The following is a 23,091-nucleotide window of genomic DNA, read 5'->3' on the forward strand; positions in this document are numbered from 1 at the left end:
TTGTAAAAAGGGTGGAGCCCCCAACACTGCAGCCCCTAAGGCACCTGCACCCACTAGTACAGTTGGCAGTGTTGGTCCACAGACTAAGGGGGTAGTGGGTATCACCTTGGGAACTGATGGAGATTCTGACCTAGTCAGAATCCCCACACAGGCTGTTCTGATTTGTGATGGGGAGATTGATTTTTCCCCTACTGTCAGTCCCAATAATTTGGGCAAGTACAGACAGACACCTTTAATTAATGAAAAAGTGGCTCAAGCATACAGGGACACATGTGCCAGTGTCACTATGGTGACGCCTAGCTTTGTGGACCCTGGACAATACATACCAGGTGATAATTACCTGGTGACCAATGCCAGCAATGTCACTACTACACATAGTGTGGCAATTGTTAACTTTTCCTGGGGAGGGGTAACTGGCCTAAAAAGAGTTGTGGTTAGTGCTGATCTCCCAGTAGAATGTTTGTTGGGCAATGACCTGGAGAGCTCTCTATGGTCAGAAGTTGAGTACAGGACTCATGCAGAGATGTTAGGGATATCATCACATGTCCTTGCTGTGACCAGGTCACAGGCCAAAAAGTGCCTCTCTGAACCTCAGGTCTTGGATCCTGGAACAATGGACCAAGTACCTTCCAAGACAAGGAACAGGAGGGTAAAGGCTGTGCCTTCCCAAATGCCTACAAGTGAGGATCAGCCTTCACAGGAAGATGATTCTGAGACCCCTGAAGGAACTGTCCCTATAGAGCTTGAACCTGATCAGGTTGAGTTTCTGGGGACAGAGGGACCTTCTAGGGCAGACTTGGGGCAGGCTCAGTTATCCTGTCCTTCTCTTGAACCCCTCAGACAACAGGCTGCTGCTGAGGCTGCTGGGAATGCTCAAGGTACCCATAAGGTTTATGGGGTGATGGGCTCCTTTATTCAGAGGGTAGAGACCCCAAGCCTGGTACAACCAGGAGGTTGGTCATACCTCTGCAATTTAGGGGCTTCCTTCTTACCTTGGCACATGATATTCCCTTAGCAGGACACCTAGGCCAGAACAAAACATGGGACAGACTTGTCTGTCACTTTCACTGGCCTCACATGTCAGAAGATACAAAGGAGTTTTGTCGCTCCTGTGTAACCTGCCAAGCAAGTGGCAAAGCAGGTGGTACCACAAAGGCCCCCCTAATACCATTACCTGTGGTGGGGGTGCCATTTGAAAGGGTAGGGATTGACATTGTTGGACCAATGGATCCCCCTACAGCATCTGGGCACAGATTCATACTGGTGGTGGTGGACCATGCCACCAGGTACCCAGAGGCAATTCCACTTAGGACCACAACAGCTCCTGTTGTGGCCAGGGCCTTACTTGGAGTTTTCTCCAGAGTGGGGTTTCCTAAGGAGGTAGTATCTGATAGAGGTGCAAACTTCATGTCAGGATACTTGACAGCTATGTGGAAGGAATGTGGTGTCAACTATACGTTCACCACTCCCTATCATCCACAATGCAATGGGCTTGTTGAGAGATTCAACAAGACCCTAAAGGGCATGATCAAAGGATTACCTGAGAAGCTCAGGCGAAGATGGGATATCCTTCTGCCCTGCCTTCTGTTTGCTTACAGAGAGGTCCCACTAAAAGGTGTTGGCTTCAGCCCCTTTGAATTGTTGTTTGGACACCCTGTAAGAGGACCCCTATGTCTGGTGAGGGAAGGATGGGAGTTACCTCTCAAAAAGCCCAAGCAAGACATAGTGGACTATGTACTTGGTCTCCGCTCCAGGATGGCTGAGTATATGGAGAAGGCATCCAAAAACCTTGAGGCTAGCCAGGAATTACAGAAAGCCTGGCATGACCAAAAGGCTGTCCTGACTGAGTACCAGCCTGGACAGAAGGTATGGGTGTTGGAGCCAGTGGCCCCAGCAGCACTCCAAGACAAATGGTCTGGACCCCATACAATCCTTGAGAAAAAGGGAGAGGTTACCTACTTGGTGGACCTTGGAACTCCCAGGAGCCCCCACAGGGTGCTCCATGTTAACAGGCTGAAAGCATATGTTGACAGGAGAGACATGGGCTTGCTCATGGCTACAGATGAGGGGCAGGAGGAAGAGAGTGACCCTCTCCCAGACCTGCTGACTCAGAATCCTGAGGATGGCTCAGTTGATGGTGTGGCCTTAGATGGCAGCCTCACTGAACATCAGCAACATGACTGTAGACAGGTTTTGCAGTCATATCAACATATGTTCTCCCTGACACCCAGTCAGACTAACTGGTGTACCCATGTGGTGGACACTGGTGATAGTCTTCCTGTAAAGAACAAAATTTACAGGCAGCCTGACCATGTCAGAGACTGTATCAAGGCTGAGGTGCAAACGATGCTGGAGTTAGGTGTCATTGAGCCTTCAGAGAGCCCCATGGCTAGCCCAGTGGTTCTGGTCCCCAAACCTCACACCAAAGATGGAAAGAGAGAGATGAGGTTCTGTGTGGATTACAGAGGACTCAATGCTGTCACCAGGACAGATGCACACCCAATTCCAAGGGCAGATGAGCTCATAGACAAATTGGCTTCTGCCAAGTATTTGAGCACATTTGACTTGACAGCTGGCTACTGGCAAATCAGGTTAGCTGAGGAGTCTAAGGCCAAGACAGCATTTTCTACCCCCAGTGGGCATTACCAGTTTGTGGTGATGCCCTTTGGTTTGAAAAATGCACCTGCCACCTTCCAAAGGTTGGTGAATCAAGTCCTTACTGGGTTGGATGACTTTTGTGCAGCATATCTGGACGATATTGCTGTCTTTAGCTCCACCTGGGAGGATCACCTGGTCCACCTGAAGGAAGTGCTAGAGGCTCTGCAAAAGGCAGGCCTCACTATCAAGGCAACCAAGTGCCAGATAGGGCAGAGTAAGGTTGTGTACTTGGGCCACCTTGTGGGTGGAGGCCAAGTTCAACCACTGGAGAGTAAGATTCAGACCATAAAGGACTGGACTCCTCCAACTACCCAGACTCAGGTCAGAGCTTTCTTGGGCCTGACTGGGTACTACAGGAAGTTTGTTAAGAACTATGGGTCCATTGTGACTCCTCTTAATGACCTGACATCCAAGAAGATGCCCAAAAAGGTTCAGTGGACAGAATACTGTCAAAAGGCATTTGATGACCTGAAGAAGGCCATGTGCTCTGCACCTATCCTGAAGAGTCCTGACTACTCAAGAGAGTTTATTGTCCAAACAGATGCTTCTGAGTTGGGAGTGGGAGCTGTGCTTTCACAACTTAATGTAGATGGCCAAGACCAGCCCATTGCTTTTATTAGCAGAAGGCTGACCCCCAGAGAGAAACGTTGGTCAGCCATTGAGAGGGAGGCCTTTGCTGTGGTGTGGGCCCTGAAGAAGTTGAGACCATACTTGTTTGGCACTCACTTCAAGATTCAGACCGACCATAAGCCCCTCTTATGGCTTAATCAGATGAAGGGTGAAAACCCCAAACTGCTCAGGTGGTCCATTTCCCTACAGGGGATGGACTTTACAGTGGAGCACCGCCCAGGGACTGACCATGGTAATGCAGATGGTCTCTCCAGGTACTTCCACTTAGAACATGAAGACACAACTGGTCAAGGTTAGTCTAATGTCCCTGCGTTTGGGGGGGTTGTGTAGGAGAGTAGGGTCTGCTATCCTATGGTCACCCCAAATTTTAGCTTTTTGCTTCACTGGTTTATGACTTAATGTGGCTGTGGGCCTGCTAATCAGACCCACAGCCTGCTGTTCTCTCTCTAAATTGTTACCCATGTACTTTAGGTGCATAACGACATTGGAACTGGTTCACCTTATTGGCCCCTGTAACAGTGTACCCAGGTACCCAGGGCATAGGTGCTTCCAAGGCCTACCAGGGGCTGCAGCATGTATTGTGCCACCCCTGGCCTGGCCTCCATATTTGACACAACTGGCTGATCACTCAGCTGGGGTAAGTCGGTGTAAACACCCCTTACTTAGGTGTAGTATGCCTATACCTAACCTAAAATGGACATATATGTTCCTATCAGTCACTCCTATTGAAGGCCTCATCAATCCTGGAGGCAGAGTGCTGGGAAATATGTGAGATAGTGCTCTGGCATGAGCTGAGCCTGTCTGCAGCTTTCGGAACCATGTCCTTTAGCTGTTTCATGATACTGCCATACCATATACTCTTAAGTGCATTATGAACCTCGCGGTTAAATGCTATCTTTGGTTTGGCTTTATCAAAACATGTCGAGTAAGGTGTCATACGAATTGGAATACTACCCCCTCGCCAGTTCTGGCGACGGGGGTAGCATTCCACCCTTCTAGAGGGACACGACATGTACCTAGCCTGAACCCCGGTTAAAGTTAAACAGAGCCTCAGCATCACAAAGTGGATGCTGCCACCACAGACACAAGTCTGACCTCCTGCTGCTGGGAGTCCTTCCAGCGAGGGCAGCTTGGACAAAGGGTTTCCTGCCTGGGGAGGTGCTAGCACCACCCCAGACAGGATTTTGTGTATTGGGTAGGACAGGGCTGAATAGAATCAGACATGCCTGGGGCACACAAGGTGTCCCTGTGCATAGGCCAGTTCAAACCGGTGCTGGGGCTTTCCAGCCCCAGTCCTGGCGTGAAACTGGACAAAGGAAAGGGGGTGTAACCACCCCCCTTCCTGGTTCCACCCAGAGGAGGGACCTAGTAGGTGATCCGGCCCCCCAGATTCGAATAAGAGTGGGAGCTGTGTCCTGAGACTTCAGATCATCCTGAATCAACTTGAAACTAAGAAGATGACTGGACTTCGACATTCTGCTGCACAGAAGACTGAAGAGCATCTCCCTTGTGGCCTAGGAGTGGCCACCCTGTGAACACAGGCACCATCCAGCAACTCGGCATCTGCTTTGCCGCCGCCTCCCGCTGGAGCCCGAGCCCAGAGCCTGACAAGACCCAGACTCCCAGACTTCTCACAGCCCGATCCACAGTCCCTGCAAAGAAGGGACCCGTGGAGGCACCGAGAGACGTGGGACCGGACCTCTTGAAAGACCCCCGAGAAGCTGACTGCGCAGCACCTGAGGCACCCTGGACGCTGTGCTTTGGGGTTTGAGAAGCCCCAACCTCGAGCAGCCCTTGCACCAAAGATCAGCCCCCCAGCATCTCCACAATTTGCGTGGGGCCCTTTTGCACCGTGCCACTTGACGCGCCATCCCGGCCACTTGCCACGTGGCTAGCGGCCATCTTGGTGATGAAAACGACGGACTACACTGCTGGTCTGGTTGCTCCAGATTGGCCCTTGCTCCCCTGAAAATGAGCACCCGCTCTGACCTTGCTGGTCCGAGTGAGAAGCTTGAATCACTTCCTGCGTGGCTTGCTTTAGCCAAGGCCTGTTTGCTCCAATCAAGTTGCCGACACCGCCATCAGCAAGAGCCTACGTGGGACAGCTCGTGACCGACTCCTGGACGTCCTTGACCTCTTTGTATCCACGTGGCTGCAGAGACAATCTTCACGACATCACCTGTTTGCACCCGACATCGCCTGGTTCCAATCTGGTTCCACGGTAGTCACTGGCTAGTGACTTTGAACATTGTCCCCTCTGCTTTCAGGTCTTCACCTCTTCAGATCCACCCTTGGATCCACCGGAACTCTTCACATCGAGCCGCCTGCAGCCTCTTCAGCTCCAAGCACCATCGACCTGCGTGACGAAACCCGACACTACTTCGACCCTGTGCACCCGCTTCCTGTGGGTGAGGTAACTCAGCAACGCCGGTGTTCCCACACTGGTATACACCTCTAGTGTCTGTGTCTAAAGTTTCATCCTTCTAGGTCACTCGGAAGGTTCCTTAATAACTAACTTTGTAACTTTTACGCACCATTGACATTGCATTGGTAAAGCGTGCACTTTCCGCACTGCACCCGAGTCCCGCGGGCCTTTCCCGACTTCTTCACTGCTAGTCCCGAACAGCTCCAGTGATTCCCCAGGCCCTAGGCCTCTTCACTTTCCCCATAGTGGTTCTTATACCACTATTTTAGTATATGGTTTAGGTGGCCCCTAGGGCTCATCCATAATTGTGCAACTTTTGTGTATTTAAACTGTGTTTTGTTTTAACGCATTTGCTTCTGTGCTCATAAAGAGTATCAGGGTTATTTGTAGAAATAAATCTATATATATTTTCAATATATATCTGTGTGGTGTCCTTTCATTTGGTATTCAAGGGATTGTGTATGGTAAAACAGCTTGCTTCACATGCCTTTACAGAGTTTAGCCTAAGACTGCTTAGTCCATGCTACCCCTAGGATAGCTTGTCTATAAGGTTGACTTTACAACCTGCACCATAAGGGTTGCTTGGCATGGTACAAGGTGATCACTAGAACTAGTGAGCATCATATACCAGGCCAACTTCTCACAATTGCCATGTAGTATGTTAGTAGTGGTCTATAATATGTTATTTTTTCTTTACAACAGATTGTAATTATCAAGAAAAAGAAGAAGTAAAATGCCTACAAAATCTCCTAAAAAAAAATATATATAAGAAAACTTACTTTTCCAAGAAAACGCAATTGCAAGATGTATGTAAAAAACAAAATACAGAGAAAAAGAAGAATGTTCCTGGTAAGGCAACTAAGCATTTCATACGGAAATTAACTCAATGTAAAAAAAGTCAAGATAATGTACAAAAGAAAAAACATGTTTCTGCAACTACAAAAAAAAGCAAAATCCAAGCAAAAATATAGAAAAAGTTTATGGAGATTATATTGTCTATATTAATAGACGTAAAAATCAGTTCATTGACATTCGTAGGCGAATGTTTTATAACAGAATTCTTTTAAATTTATTAAAAAATGTTAAAAATTGCAAAAGGAAAACTGATTCATATTAGAAACAAAAAGTATAGAGAGGATAGTTGATCAGGCTTTTGAAAAGAAAAAAAAAATATTTATTTTAGTTATCAATAGAATTCGTATACTAGACAAGGTAATCAATGTTTTGAAATCAAAAAGTAAGTGGAAAAGAGTAATTAATCGGACTAATTTTTGTGATGTTTTTTATGGAGAATGGAAGCATAGTTCAAGTTGTGAGCCATTTTTTAATGAAGAGAGTTATTTTCAGGATAATGATTTGGTGCATGCAGTTGACACCAGTGGTCGAGGATATGAGGTGACAGACAGTTGTCCGATTGAAAAAGAAAAAGTTGTGCCTAGAAATGCAGAAGAGGTGTTAGCTGATGAAGTTTTAGGTAGACATCCTAAGGCTCCAGTGTACACTTGGAATTGTAGTAGTATTTATAGTGTGCGACAGGATTCAATTGATTTGTTTCGCAATTTCTTACGTACATATACTAAGAAAAGTCTAAAACAAAAAATTAAAATGTTGTAAGAGTTAGATCCTTGCAGAGTAAGAGAAAAAACAGGTTTGCATGGTCATTTACTGGCTTGTCTTTCTAGAAAAGTATGTCAGAGTGTTTTCCATCATTTTAGGATGTTAGCAGTACATCATATTAAAGTGAGGAAATTAGTGAGAAGGTTGTATTATGCAAAAAGTCCAGCATTAATGTTAAAAAAGTTGAAGAGTGCTCTTTTGCATGGATCTGTATTAGATGTGAACAACATTTGTGAAGAAATTGAGTTAAGTTACTTTGGTGAAAAAGAGGGCAGTGCAGAGACTGATACAGTAATAGAAGGTAATGTGGAAGAGAATGTACAGAATTTAAGTACAGAACATTTTGACCATGAAATTACAAAGTTTAAGGTCATTTCAAGTGAAAGGCCACATTTTTCTTGTCTGTGTTGTCGACAAACTCATTATAAGAATTAGACTAGGTTAGTTGATTTATATGTAAAAAGTGAAAAGCAAAATAATAATGAGTGGAAGGCTTTTGCAACATATTTGTTGTTAGAGAATTGTTTTGATTTGGGTTCTGTTCTGCGTATTTGTAAATATTGTTATAATAAATTAAATGAAAACAAAATGCCTGCTAGAGCTGTACATAATAATCTTGAGTTGGTAAACATTCCTTCTGAATTGATGGATTTAAATACTTATGAGTCTATTCTGATTCAATGTGTGCATCCATTTCAGGCTATTGTTCGCATGGAGCCTAAGACAGGGAAATTGCCTCCTTCAGATTTACAGAGAGTATTAAAGGGAAGAGTTGTTTATTTGCCTCTAGATTTAAAGAAAAATATTGATACAATTGGTGTTGAAAAAGTGAAAGAGGAACCTCTGGTTATTCTAGTTAATGGCGTTCCTACAAAAGAGTAAGAAAATCTGGCAAGAATTAGTGGATGTTAGGAAAGTCAAAAAGGCAACGTTGTATTTGGTAAAAAAACAATCAGTACTACAAAAATGAATATGTAGGGGAAGAGGAAACAACTGTAGAAGAGGACAGTGATTTGCCAGCTGGGCAAATTGAAAAAGTGGATGTGTCCAGAAGTGAACAAATTTATGAACATTATAGTGTTCATCCTCTGCATTCCAAAGAAGTAATGGGGAATGCTATTGACTTGTTCCAAATGTAAGAAGCAAAAGGAAGTCCCATTAGTGTATGGGAAGAAAGCTTGGAAACTCGTTGTTTTCCTCAGTTATTTCCAACAGGTCAAGGTGGTCGATATGATGACCGATCTGTTCAAATTCCTGCATCTGAATACCGGACTTTAAGATTATATGCAGAAGATCCAAGGTTTCGCCAATGTATTCCATATTTGTTTCATCTTCTGTTTGAGAGTGACTTGTCTGGACTTTCTTATGCAGTGAACTATATACTGAAAAGTGGAGTACATCTGCAAAATGTTTCGGCAAGGGACTTTATGGATAAAGTCCAACAGCAAGACACTATTTTGGAGTCTCAGCTAATTAATCTCATGGCATGTCAGCATGGTACCAACGAGTATTGGTACCGTCGTCATGGGGAACTGAAATGTATGCTAAGAAACTTAGGAACAGCTACATGGTTCCTTACTCTTAGCTGTGCTGAGTATGCTTGGGAAGACTTACTTCAAGTTCTTCGAGAGGCAAATGCAAACACAGAAAATATAGAATACAAGACACCTGGAGAACTGTGCTCTTTGGATCCAGTTAATGTATGCAGGTATTTCAATCATAGATTTGAAGCTATGATGTCTTTTATCACAAACAAAAAAATCCTCCTCTTGGAGAGGTTCTGGATTTCTTTTGGAGAAAGGAGTATCAAGCAAGAGGTGCTCCTCACATACATATGCTGCTATGGATCAAAGATGCCCCCAAATTCGGAACAGATTCAGATGAGACAGTGATGAGTTTTATTGAACAATATGCTACATGTACTGTACCAAAAAGTACAGAAGAAAACAATTTAAGACAACAAGTGTTACGATTTCAAACCCATCGTTGTGGAAAATACTGTCATCGAAAATACAAATCTAAGGACAAGTTCTACACAAAATGTCGTTTTGCATTTCCACGTCCAGTAACATCGAAAGGAAGAGTGAACAATTTGATGTCATCTTTACGACATACTGTGACAAGAAAATCACCAAAAAATACATACAACTTAAAAAGAAATGAAGACTCCAAATACATAAATGACTATAACCCAGTCATTTTGTCCATGTGGAATGCTAACATGGATATTCAATATGTTGCTGACAACTCTATTGCTGTGGCTCGATATGTAACGTCTTACATAACAAAATTAGAAAAGACAGAACTAAAGGAAATGTGGGAAGAAATTTCTTATGAAAAGAGCCTAAGTAAGAAATTGTACATTTACAGTCTGAAGATGTTGTCACATCGAGAAATTGAAGCATACGAATGTTCAGATCGGTTATCATCAGCAAGTTTATATGCCAAATCTAGAACAATCATTTGGGTGAGTCTAGGTCTTGCTGCAACACGAAACCGAGTTTTGAAATCTGTACAAGAAATTGAGTATTTGGCAGAGAAAGAACCAAACAGTACATATATTTTGAAGACAAACATGTTGGATACATACTATCCAAATAGAAGTACTCATCTTGACAATGTTTGTCTCTATGAAGTACTGCAAAGCTATACTTTTAAAAGGAATATTACAGAAGATATCAATAAAGGAGTATATGCTGTAATTGGATGTGAATGATGTCTGGTGAAACAAAGAAAAGGACATTTGATTAATCATCGAAAATTGAGTTGCGAATCTCCTGACAAAAGGGAATTTTACTATTTAGCTCTTTTGCAACTCTTTAAGCCATGGCGTACAGAAGAGGAAATACTTGGAGATTTTCTCAGTTATGAAGATTCTTTCAATGCAAGCAAAAATACTATAGAATGTCCTGCTTTCACTAATTATCTGCAAATGTTGAACGATGAAATACAGCAAGAAGCTACAATTGCAGCAGAGATTGCTAGAGACAGTTCTCAAGACAGTCAGAGTTCTGCTTCGTTGAGTCAGGATCCACTCGGAGGACCAATTATCCAAAATGAAGCTGCCACTGCCATGGATGAGGTGGAAAGAGCAATGGAACAAGCTCAGGAGGATGTAGTAAACTTATAAGAATTGGAAAAACAACTAAACGTTGAGCAGAAACAAATATATGATGAAGTCATAGAACAGGTTGAGCATGGTTTATGTCATGAGAAAAAAGAGTGCTCATGTACGTCATTTAAACCTGTCCGACTGTACGTGAGTGGAGAAGCAGGAACTGGAAAAAGTTTTCTAATTAAAGGAATTGCAACTTATCTACAGAAAATAACTGAGTCATCGCTCTCTTGTGTTGTTACCGCTCCAACTGGGTTGGCAGCACATAACATTAAGGGGATTACTTTACATCGTTTATTGATGCTGCCAGTAGAGCATGATAATACATTACAATACCACAAGCTATCTGGAGAAGCTTGTTGTGAATTTTCCCGAGTCCTGAAGAAAATGAAACTTCTTATCATTGATGAGGTAAGCATGGTATCAAATGTAATGCTTGCTTTTGTGCATTTAAGAATGCAACAAATTCTTAAAACAGAGTATGATGTGTTATTTGGAGGCAAACACATCATTGTTTTTGGAGATCTACTGCAGCTAACTCCAGTGAAAGGACAACCAGTGTTTAAAATGCTTACGCATGAAGATACCAGAAAGTGCCTAGGGAGTATTGGAAATGTTAATATATGGTTATATTTTAAATATGCAGAACTGCTTCAAAATATGCGACAGGCAAAGGATGAAGATTATAAAAATATTCTTCAAGATATAAGAATTGGAAAAGTAAGTGAACATTGCAAAGAAGCTTTACAGGCACAATTACTTTCAAATATGTTTCCAAACGAAAATATTCCCCCAGAGAATATTTATAGGAAAATTGCTGAAAACAAATCTGTGATATGCTTGATGCCAACTCTGCAAGAATGTTCAATCTTCAACAACAAAATGTTAAAGTTAGAAAATCAAGAGATTGTAAAACTGGAAGCTAGTGATAAGATAGAGCATTAAGGAGCTACTATTATTTTGTCAGAAAAGTTGAAATCAAAATTGGATTCTTTAGAGAAGACAATATCTAAAACTGCTGGTTTGGAAAAGACTCTGTATGCATCTTTAAATTGTCGTATAATTTTATAACGGAATTTACATGTGGAAAGAGGTTTAGTAAATGGAGCAATGGGTCATGTTGTTGATTTTGTGAATTACCGAAATAGAGATGGAATTGAATTTATAAGAATTAAGTTTGATGGTATTGAAGAAGTACAACAATTGAGTCGTTGTTCTGCTCGTTTTTTGCTTGTAAAAGATTTGTATGTCCGCCGAAAACAGTTTCCTGTTTGTTTGGCATATGCGGTGACTATTCATAAATCTCAAGGTTTAAGTGTAGATAGTGCTTTGGTGAATATTGGAAGTTCTGTGTTCAAAGAGGGTATGGCATATGTTGCTTTATCTCGAGTCAGAACTTTATCTGGATTATACTTGATTGATTTTGATGAGACAAAGATTAGTGCAGATCTAAATTTTGTGAAAAAGTATAATAGGTTAAGAAGAGAATGTGCTCCAAATTTACCTCAATATTCTTTATTTCAAAAGCCTGTGGTAGGCCGAAAAAAAAGAAATGAGAAAAACTGTAGCGAGGTTGTAGCAAAAAGAAAAAAACTAGATGAACCAGTAATTGTAAGCAGAAAGGAAAAGGATTCTGTTGAAGATGTTGTTGGATTTCAGTTTGAAAACAGTTCTGGTGTCAACTGCTATGCTAATGTAGTGGTTAATGTTGTTTTTCTTCTCCAAACTTTACAAGAGCAGATTGTAGAAAATCGTGATCAAAGATGTTGTTGTTTGTTGAATACTGTGTTTGAGAGATGTAGCAGTGATAAAACAAAAATTGAAAGTGTTTCTGATATTCGAAAGGTTTTAGACATATGTTCTGGTCTAAATCAATTTTCACAGAATATTCAGCAAGATTGTCAGGAATTTCTAATGTATATGCTTGTTGTATTGCAAGATGAAGGTATAGATGTTGAAAATCTTTTTGGCCTTTCTTATAAATGGCAACATGACTGCGACAATTGTTCCTTTTCAAGTAGTACTACAATAGACACTGAAAGATTTATATATTTGACTTTACCAGACTCCAAATCAGTATCTTTCAATAATCTCGTTAGAGAAGCAAATCAAAACATGGTATGTACCCAATGTAACTCTGCAATGTTATCAACATTATTTATACAAAGATATGGACAGTATGTAATTTTAATGTTCCAACGATGTAGACCTGATGGAACTAAATTGACAACTTTAATTAAAAATGTTGTGGCTTCTCAATTATCAATTTCAGGAAGAACCTTTATAACTGCAGCAATTATTTTCCATGATGGTCCTTCTACAACATCAGGACATTACACAGCTTATTTAAAAGGTCAAAAAGGCTGGACTTATTGTAACGATACTCAATTGACTTTCAAACAATGTTTGCCTTCTGACTTACAAAATTCTTACCTAGTGTTCTTACAACCCAAATTTTAGAAAAAGTAATTGGCCTAGGAAGATTAGAGCAGTTAATAAAAGTTAGTCTGCTGTTCAAAATTAATTTGTGAGTGAGAGTGATCAAGATAATAAAAAACTTGTAGTTCTCATAGAGGTAGTGTAAGTGTATAACATAGTGAGTGATATCAGTATTATAGGAAATGTTGATCATGAGTGAGACAGAGGTGGAAATATAACTATTGTTAGATGATCGAATAGATGTTGGAGCTTTTCATTCAGAAAGTGGGGTAAATGGAAGTTTAAAAGTACTATTAAGTAATTTACAAAAAAAGGACTTTTCATATACTATTTGGCCTCGTGGAAAAGTTAATGAATCAAAAATGAGTATTTCGGGTAAATGTTGCTAATTTATGTTTCTATATTACTTTACTTTGAGAGTATAATAATGACATACTAATGTTTTATTAATTTGTGATTGTTGATATGTACGTAAGAAATTTTTATTTGGAAGAAAACATTTAAGATGTGTTTTTTTCTAAGTTTTACATTATTTATTGAAACGTTGTATGTTTTTTTTTAAACACAATCTTTTTGATTGTGGTTTTTTTTTGCCCCCGTCATATGATGAGTAGTATTGAACTCACTGTTTTTAGTGAAATTCAATATATTCTGAGAACAGTAAAAATAAATCATATAACATGTTGTACAAGTTATTTTGTATTTTGTTTTGTGTCAAATATATATTATACTCCCCTTGTCTCACGCTCACTCACCTTTATCCACCCTCTATCACCCCTCTTTACTCACTCTCACTGCCCTTCTCTCACCCTCCTTCACTCCTGTTCCCTTACTCCACTTCCCTCACTACCCCTCATTCCCCATTCCTTCACTCCCCTTCCCCTCTCTCCCGTCCTCCACTTTCCAGCTCTCAGTCCCTCTACTTCACTCCCCTTCCCCTTCTTTCCTTCCTTTGCTCCCTCAGTAATTCCCCTTCCCTCACTCACCTTACTCTACTTCACTCACTCCTTCTCTCACTCCCTCTGTCCTCTCACATCCTCACTCCCCTTCCCTCACTCCCTCTCTCTTACCCTCACTCCCTCCATCCCCTCACTTTGTCACTCCCCCTTCCCTCACACTCACTCCCTTTAACTCACCAACACTCCCTCACTTACCTTACTATACTCTCTCACTTAGTCCCCTTCTCTCACTCCTTCCTTCACTACCTCTGTCCTCACTCCCTCACTCCCCTTGTCTGACGCTCACTCGCCTTTATCCACCCTCTATCACCCCTCTTTCCTCAACCTCACTGCCCTTCTCTCACCCTCCCTCACCCCCGTTCCCTTACTCCACTTCTCTCACTTATCCTCATTCCCCATCCTTAACTCCCCTTCCCTTCACTCTCCTCCCGCACTCACCTTTTCCCAGTCCCTCTGCTTCACTCCCCTTCCCCTTCTTTCCTTCCTTTGCTCCCTCAGTAATTCCCCTTCCCTCACTCACCTTACTCTACTTTACTCACTCCTTCTCTCACTCCCTCTGTCCTCTCACTTCCTCACTCCTCTCCCCTCACTCTCTCTCTGTTACCCTCACTCCCTTTGTCCCCTCACTCTCTCACGCCCCTTCACTCACCCTCACTCACCTTCCATCCCTCATTGTCGTGAATGCACCCTCACTCACTCCCTCTTCCCTCTCACTCACTCCCTTTTCCTTACTCCCCTTTCCTCATTTAGTTTTGCTAACTCACATTCCTTTAGTATCTTACTCACCTTCAGTTCATTTCTCTCTCCCTCTCTTCCTCTGTGTCACTGAATCTATCCGTCTCATTATCCTCTTAGTATTTTGCTCTCGCTCTATTTCTTTTTCCCTCTCTCTGTCCTTCACTGTTCCTTTCTTTCTCTTTCTGTGTCCTTCACTCCTACTTTATCTCTTAGTACTCTTTTATGACTTTTAATCTCCTGCCTTGTCTCTTGTATTTTGAAATATATATTATATAAATTATAACTTATTTTTTGTCCCTCTTCCACAGATATTAAATTTAGTAAAAATATGTAATTAAGTTTACATTACTTATAAGGTAAGTTTGACAAACAACATTTAGTTTCTCATCACTCTTTTCCTTAAACTCACTGCTCTTCTCTCACCCTCCCTCACCCCTGTTCCCTTACTCCGCTTCCCTCACTTATTCTCATTCCCCATGTTTACTCCCCTTTCCCTCACTCCCCTCCCACACTCAACTTCTTTCAGTCCCCCTGCTTTACTTTCCTTCCCCTCTCTTCCCTTCCTTTGCTCCCTCACTCATTCTCCTTTCCTCTCTCACCGTACTCCACTTCACTCACTCCTACTCTCGCTCCCTCTGTCCTCTCACTTCCTTACTCCCCTTCCCTCACTCCCTCTCTCTTAGCCTCACTCTCTCCGTCCCCTCACTCTCTCACTCCTCTTCCGTCACGCTCACTCCCTATAACTCACCCACACTCCCTCACTTACCTTTCTTTGCTCCCTTACTCAGTCCCTTTCTGTCACTCCTTCCTTCACTCCCTCTGTCCCCTCACTCCCTCACTCCCCTTGTCTTACCCTCTCTCACTTTTATCCACCCTCTTTCACTTCTCTTTACTCATGTTCACTGCCCTTCTCTCACCCTCCCTCACCCCTGTTCCCTTACTCCGGTTCCCTCACTATCCCTCATTCCCCATCCTTCACTCCCCACTCTATACTTTTATCCCCCACTCACCTTCTCTCAGTACCTCTGCTTCAGTCCTCTTTCCCTCTATTCCCTTCCTTCGCTCCCTCACTCATTCCCCTTCCCTCACTCACCTTACTCTACTTCACTCACTCCTTCTCTCACTCCCTCTGTCCTCTCACATCCTCACTCTCCTTCCCTCACTCCCTCTCTCTTAGCCTCATTCCCTCTGTCCCCTCACTCTCTCAGTCCCCTTTACTCATGCTCACTCCCTTTAACTCTCCCACATTCCCTCACTTACCTTTCTTTGCTCCCTCACTCAGTCCCCTTCTCTCACTCTTTCCTTCACTCTCTCTGTCTCCTCACTCCCTCACTCCCCTTGTCTCACACTCACTTGCCTTTATCCACCCTCTATCACCACTCTTTCCTTAACCTCACTGCTCTTCCCTTACCTTCCCTCACCCCCGTTCCCTTATTCCGTTTCACTCACTTATCCTCATTCCCCATGTCCACTCCCCTTCCCCTCACTCCCCTCCCACACTCACCTTCTTTCAGTCCCCCTGCTTCACTTCCCTTCCCCTCTCTTCCCTTCCTTCGCTCCCTCACTCATTCTCCTTTCCTCTCTCACCGTACTCCACTTCACTGACTCCTTGAGAATATGTAAAGAATATAGCTCTTTTTGGAAAAGCAGATTGTAGAAAATTGTGATCAAAGATGTTGTTGTTTGTTGAATACTGTGTTTGAGAGATGTAGCAGTGATAAAACAAAAATTGAAAGTGTTTCTGATATTCGAAAGGTTTTAGACATATGTTCTGGTCTAAATCAATTTTCACAGAATATTCAGCAAGATTGTCAGGAATTTCTAATGTATATGCTTGTTGTATTGCAAGATGAAGGTATAGATGTTGAAAATCTTTTTGGCCTTTCTTATAAATGGCAACATGACTGCGACAATTGTTCCTTTTCAAGTAGTACTACAATAGACACTGAAAGATTTATATATTTGACTTTACCAGACTCCAAATCAGTATCTTTCAATAATCTCGTTAGAGAAGCAAATCAAAACATGGTCTGTACCCAATGTAACTCTGCAATGTTATCAACATTATTTATACAAAGATATGGACAGTATGTAATTTTAATGTTCCAACGATGTAGACCTGATGGAACTAAATTGACAACTTTAATTAAAAATGTTGTGGCTTCTCAATTATCAATTTCAGGAAGAACCTTTATAACTGCAGCAATTATTTTCCATGATGGTCCTTCTACAACATCAGGACATTACACAGCTTATTTAAAAGGTCAAAAAGGCTGGACTTATTGTAACGATACTCAATTGACTTTCAAACAATGTTTGCCTTCTGACTTACAAAATTCTTACCTAGTGTTCTTACAACCCAAATTTTAGAAAAAGTAATTGGCCTAGGAAGATTAGAGCAGTTAATAAAAGTTAGTCTGCTGTTCAAAATTAATTTGTGAGTGAGAGTGATCAAGATAATAAAAAACTTGTAGTTCTCATAGAGGTAGTGTAAGTGTATAACATAGTGAGTGATATCAGTATTATAGGAAATGTTGATCATGAGTGAGACAGAGGTGGAAATATAACTATTGTTAGATGATCGAATAGATGTTGGAGCTTTTCATTCAGAAAGTGGGGTAAATGGAAGTTTAAAAGTACTATTAAGTAATTTACAAAAAAAGGACTTTTCATATACTATTTGGCCTCGTGGAAAAGTTAATGAATCAAAAATGAGTATTTCGGGTAAATGTTGCTAATTTATGTTTCTATATTACTTTACTTTGAGAGTATAATAATGACATACTAATGTTTTATTAATTTGTGATTGTTGATATGTACGTAAGAAATTTTTATTTGGAAGAAAACATTTAAGATGTGTTTTTTTCTAAGTTTTACATTATTTATTGAAACGTTGTATGTTTTTTTTTAAACACAATCTTTTTGATTGTGGTTTTTTTTTGCCCCCGTCATATGATGAGTAGTATTGAACTCACTGTTTTTAGTGAAATTCAATATATTCTGAGAACAGTAAAAATAAATCATATAACATGTTGTACAAGTTATTTTGTATTTTGTTTTGTGTCAAATATATATTATACTCCCCTTGTCTCACGCTCACTCACCTTTATCCACCCTCTATCACCCCTCTTTACTCACTCTCACTGCCCTTCTCTCACCCTCCTTCACTCCTGTTCCCTTACTCCACTTCCCTCACTACCCCTCATTCCCCATTCCTTCACTCCCCTTCCCCTCGCTCCCGTCCTCCACTTTCCAGCTCTCAGTCCCTCTACTTCACTCCCCTTCCCCTTCTTTCCTTCCTTTGCTCCCTCAGTAATTCCCCTTCCCTCACTCACCTTACTCTACTTCACTCACTCCTTCTCTCACTCCCTCTGTCCTCTCACATCCTCACTCCCCTTCCCTCACTCCCTCTCTCTTACCCTCACTCCCTCCATCCCCTCACTTTGTCACTCCCCCTTCCCTCACACTCACTCCCTTTAACTCACCAACACTCCCTCACTTACCTTACTATACTCTCTCACTTAGTCCCCTTCTCTCACTCCTTCCTTCACTACCTCTGTCCTCACTCCCTCACTCCCCTTGTCTGACGCTCACTCGCCTTTATCCACCCTCTATCACCCCTCTTTCCTCAACCTCACTGCCCTTCTCTCACCCTCCCTCACCCCCGTTCCCTTACTCCACTTCTCTCACTTATCCTCATTCCCCATCCTTAACTCCCCTTCCCTTCACTCTCCTCCCGCACTCACCTTTTCCCAGTCCCTCTGCTTCACTCCCCTTCCCCTTCTTTCCTTCCTTTGCTCCCTCAGTAATTCCCCTTCCCTCACTCACCTTACTCTACTTTACTCACTCCTTCTCTCACTCCCTCTGTCCTCTCACTTCCTCACTCCTCTCCCCTCACTCTCTCTCTGTTACCCTCACTCCCTTTGTCCCCTCACTCTCTCACGCCCCTTCACTCACCCTCACTCACCTTCCATCCCTCATTGTCGTGAATGCACCCTCACTCACTCCCTCTTCCCTCTCACTCACTCCCTTTTCCTTACTCCCCTTTCCTCATTTAGTTTTGCTAACTCACATTCCTTTAGTATCTTACTCACCTTCAGTTCATTTCTCTCTCCCTCTCTTCCTCTGTGTCACTGAATCTATCCGTCTCATTATCCTCTTAGTATTTTGCTCTCGCTCTATTTCTTTTTCCCTCTCTCTGTCCTTCACTGTTCCTTTCTTTCTCTTTCTGTGTCCTTCACTCCTACTTTATCTCTTAGTACTCTTTTATGACTTTTAATCTCCTGCCTTGTCTCTTGTATTTTGAAATATATATTATATAAATTATAACTTATTTTTTGTCCCTCTTCCACAGATATTAAATTTAGTAAAAATATGTAATTAAGTTTACATTACTTATAAGGTAAGTTTGACAAACAACATTTAGTTTCTCATCACTCTTTTCCTTAAACTCACTGCTCTTCTCTCACCCTCCCTCACCCCTGTTCCCTTACTCCGCTTCCCTCACTTATTCTCATTCCCCATGTTTACTCCCCTTTCCCTCACTCCCCTCCCACACTCAACTTCTTTCAGTCCCCCTGCTTTACTTTCCTTCCCCTCTCTTCCCTTCCTTTGCTCCCTCACTCATTCTCCTTTCCTCTCTCACCGTACTCCACTTCACTCACTCCTACTCTCGCTCCCTCTGTCCTCTCACTTCCTTACTCCCCTTCCCTCACTCCCTCTCTCTTAGCCTCACTCTCTCCGTCCCCTCACTCTCTCACTCCTCTTCCGTCACGCTCACTCCCTATAACTCACCCACACTCCCTCACTTACCTTTCTTTGCTCCCTTACTCAGTCCCTTTCTGTCACTCCTTCCTTCACTCCCTCTGTCCCCTCACTCCCTCACTCCCCTTGTCTTACCCTCTCTCACTTTTATCCACCCTCTTTCACTTCTCTTTACTCATGTTCACTGCCCTTCTCTCACCCTCCCTCACCCCTGTTCCCTTACTCCGGTTCCCTCACTATCCCTCATTCCCCATCCTTCACTCCCCACTCTATACTTTTATCCCCCACTCACCTTCTCTCAGTACCTCTGCTTCAGTCCTCTTTCCCTCTATTCCCTTCCTTCGCTCCCTCACTCATTCCCCTTCCCTCACTCACCTTACTCTACTTCACTCACTCCTTCTCTCACTCCCTCTGTCCTCTCACATCCTCACTCTCCTTCCCTCACTCCCTCTCTCTTAGCCTCATTCCCTCTGTCCCCTCACTCTCTCAGTCCCCTTTACTCATGCTCACTCCCTTTAACTCTCCCACATTCCCTCACTTACCTTTCTTTGCTCCCTCACTCAGTCCCCTTCTCTCACTCTTTCCTTCACTCTCTCTGTCTCCTCACTCCCTCACTCCCCTTGTCTCACACTCACTTGCCTTTATCCACCCTCTATCACCACTCTTTCCTTAACCTCACTGCTCTTCCCTTACCTTCCCTCACCCCCGTTCCCTTATTCCGTTTCACTCACTTATCCTCATTCCCCATGTCCACTCCCCTTCCCCTCACTCCCCTCCCACACTCACCTTCTTTCAGTCCCCCTGCTTCACTTCCCTTCCCCTCTCTTCCCTTCCTTCGCTCCCTCACTCATTCTCCTTTCCTCTCTCACCGTACTCCACTTCACTGACTCCTTGAGAATATGTAAAGAATATAGCTCTTTTTGGAAAAGCAGATTGTAGAAAATCGTGATCAAAGATGTTGTTGTTTGTTGAATACTGTGTTTGAGAGATGTAGCAGTGATAAAACAAAAATTGAAAGTGTTTCTGATATTCGAAAGGTTTTAGACATATGTTCTGGTCTAAATCAATTTTCACAGAATATTCAGCAAGATTGTCAGGAATTTCTAATGTATATGCTTGTTGTATTGCAAGATGAAGGTATAGATGTTGAAAATCTTTTTGGCCTTTCTTATAAATGGCAACATGACTGCGACAATTGTTCCTTTTCAAGTAGTACTACAATAGACACTGAAAGATTTATATATTTGACTTTACCAGACTCCAAATCAGTATCTTTCAATAATCTCGTTAGAGAAGCAAATCAAAACATGGTCTGTACCCAATGTAACTCTGCAATGTTATCAACATTATTTATACAAAGATATGGACAGTATGTAATTTTAATGTTCCAACGATGTAGACCTGATGGAACTAAATTGACAACTTTAATTAAAAATGTTGTGGCTTCTCAATTATCAATTTCAGGAAGAACCTTTATAACTGCAGCAATTATTTTCCATGATGGTCCTTCTACAACATCAGGACATTACACAGCTTATTTAAAAGGTCAAAAAGGCTGGACTTATTGTAACGATACTCAATTGACTTTCAAACAATGTTTGCCTTCTGACTTACAAAATTCTTACCTAGTGTTCTTACAACCCAAATTTTAGAAAAAGTAATTGGCCTAGGAAGATTAGAGCAGTTAATAAAAGTTAGTCTGCTGTTCAAAATTAATTTGTGAGTGAGAGTGATCAAGATAATAAAAAACTTGTAGTTCTCATAGAGGTAGTGTAAGTGTATAACATAGTGAGTGATATCAGTATTATAGGAAATGTTGATCATGAGTGAGACAGAGGTGGAAATATAACTATTGTTAGATGATCGAATAGATGTTGGAGCTTTTCATTCAGAAAGTGGGGTAAATGGAAGTTTAAAAGTACTATTAAGTAATTTACAAAAAAAGGACTTTTCATATACTATTTGGCCTCGTGGAAAAGTTAATGAATCAAAAATGAGTATTTCGGGTAAATGTTGCTAATTTATGTTTCTATATTACTTTACTTTGAGAGTATAATATTGACATACTAATGTTTTATTAATTTGTGATTGTTGATATGTACGTAAGAAATTTTTATTTGGAAGAAAACATTTAAGATGTGTTTTTTTCTAAGTTTTACATTATTTATTGAAACGTTGTATGTTTTTTTTTAAACACAATCTTTTTGATTGTGGTTTTTTTTTGCCCCCGTCATATGATGAGTAGTATTGAACTCACTGTTTTTAGTGAAATTCAATATATTCTGAGAACAGTAAAAATAAATCATATAACATGTTGTACAAGTTATTTTGTATTTTGTTTTGTGTCAAATATATATTATACTCCCCTTGTCTCACGCTCACTCACCTTTATCCACCCTCTATCACCCCTCTTTACTCACTCTCACTGCCCTTCTCTCACCCTCCTTCACTCCTGTTCCCTTACTCCACTTCCCTCACTACCCCTCATTCCCCATTCCTTCACTCCCCTTCCCCTCTCTCCCGTCCTCCACTTTCCAGCTCTCAGTCCCTCTACTTCACTCCCCTTCCCCTTCTTTCCTTCCTTTGCTCCCTCAGTAATTCCCCTTCCCTCACTCACCTTACTCTACTTCACTCACTCCTTCTCTCACTCCCTCTGTCCTCTCACATCCTCACTCCCCTTCCCTCACTCCCTCTCTCTTACCCTCACTCCCTCCATCCCCTCACTTTGTCACTCCCCCTTCCCTCACACTCACTCCCTTTAACTCACCAACACTCCCTCACTTACCTTACTATACTCTCTCACTTAGTCCCCTTCTCTCACTCCTTCCTTCACTACCTCTGTCCTCACTCCCTCACTCCCCTTGTCTGACGCTCACTCGCCTTTATCCACCCTCTATCACCCCTCTTTCCTCAACCTCACTGCCCTTCTCTCACCCTCCCTCACCCCCGTTCCCTTACTCCACTTCTCTCACTTATCCTCATTCCCCATCCTTAACTCCCCTTCCCTTCACTCTCCTCCCGCACTCACCTTTTCCCAGTCCCTCTGCTTCACTCCCCTTCCCCTTCTTTCCTTCCTTTGCTCCCTCAGTAATTCCCCTTCCCTCACTCACCTTACTCTACTTTACTCACTCCTTCTCTCACTCCCTCTGTCCTCTCACTTCCTCACTCCTCTCCCCTCACTCTCTCTCTGTTACCCTCACTCCCTTTGTCCCCTCACTCTCTCACGCCCCTTCACTCACCCTCACTCACCTTCCATCCCTCATTGTCGTGAATGCACCCTCACTCACTCCCTCTTCCCTCTCACTCACTCCCTTTTCCTTACTCCCCTTTCCTCATTTAGTTTTGCTAACTCACATTCCTTTAGTATCTTACTCACCTTCAGTTCATTTCTCTCTCCCTCTCTTCCTCTGTGTCACTGAATCTATCCGTCTCATTATCCTCTTAGTATTTTGCTCTCGCTCTATTTCTTTTTCCCTCTCTCTGTCCTTCACTGTTCCTTTCTTTCTCTTTCTGTGTCCTTCACTCCTACTTTATCTCTTAGTACTCTTTTATGACTTTTAATCTCCTGCCTTGTCTCTTGTATTTTGAAATATATATTATATAAATTATAACTTATTTTTTGTCCCTCTTCCACAGATATTAAATTTAGTAAAAATATGTAATTAAGTTTACATTACTTATAAGGTAAGTTTGACAAACAACATTTAGTTTCTCATCACTCTTTTCCTTAAACTCACTGCTCTTCT

At 42.1% G+C, this 23,091-nt stretch overlaps 1 protein-coding gene across 4 annotated transcripts in view; it reads left to right on the plus strand.

The window, feature by feature from the left end:
• The window catches only part of ASB10 (ankyrin repeat and SOCS box containing 10), a 491,601-nt gene that overhangs the window by 407,533 nt on the left and 60,977 nt on the right, over positions 1 to 23,091 (plus strand). The window contains exon 5 of one of the 4 annotated variants that reach the window (XM_078662808.1): positions 18,936 to 18,983. The exons of 1 other annotated variant lie outside the window; for it this stretch is intronic. In XM_078662808.1, coding sequence (XP_078518934.1) covers positions 18,936 to 18,965 — 30 coding nt within the window. In that variant the 3' untranslated portion in view covers positions 18,966 to 18,983. Of the gene's footprint in view, positions 1 to 14,889; positions 14,938 to 18,935; positions 18,984 to 22,981; positions 23,030 to 23,091 lie in introns of all 4 variants that reach the window. 2 more of the 4 variants (XM_078662807.1, XM_078662806.1) reach the window with 2 other exon arrangements.

This window comes from Lissotriton helveticus, chromosome 10, assembly GCF_964261635.1.
Source record: "Lissotriton helveticus chromosome 10, aLisHel1.1, whole genome shotgun sequence".
Taxonomy (NCBI): Eukaryota; Metazoa; Chordata; class Amphibia; order Caudata; family Salamandridae; genus Lissotriton; species Lissotriton helveticus.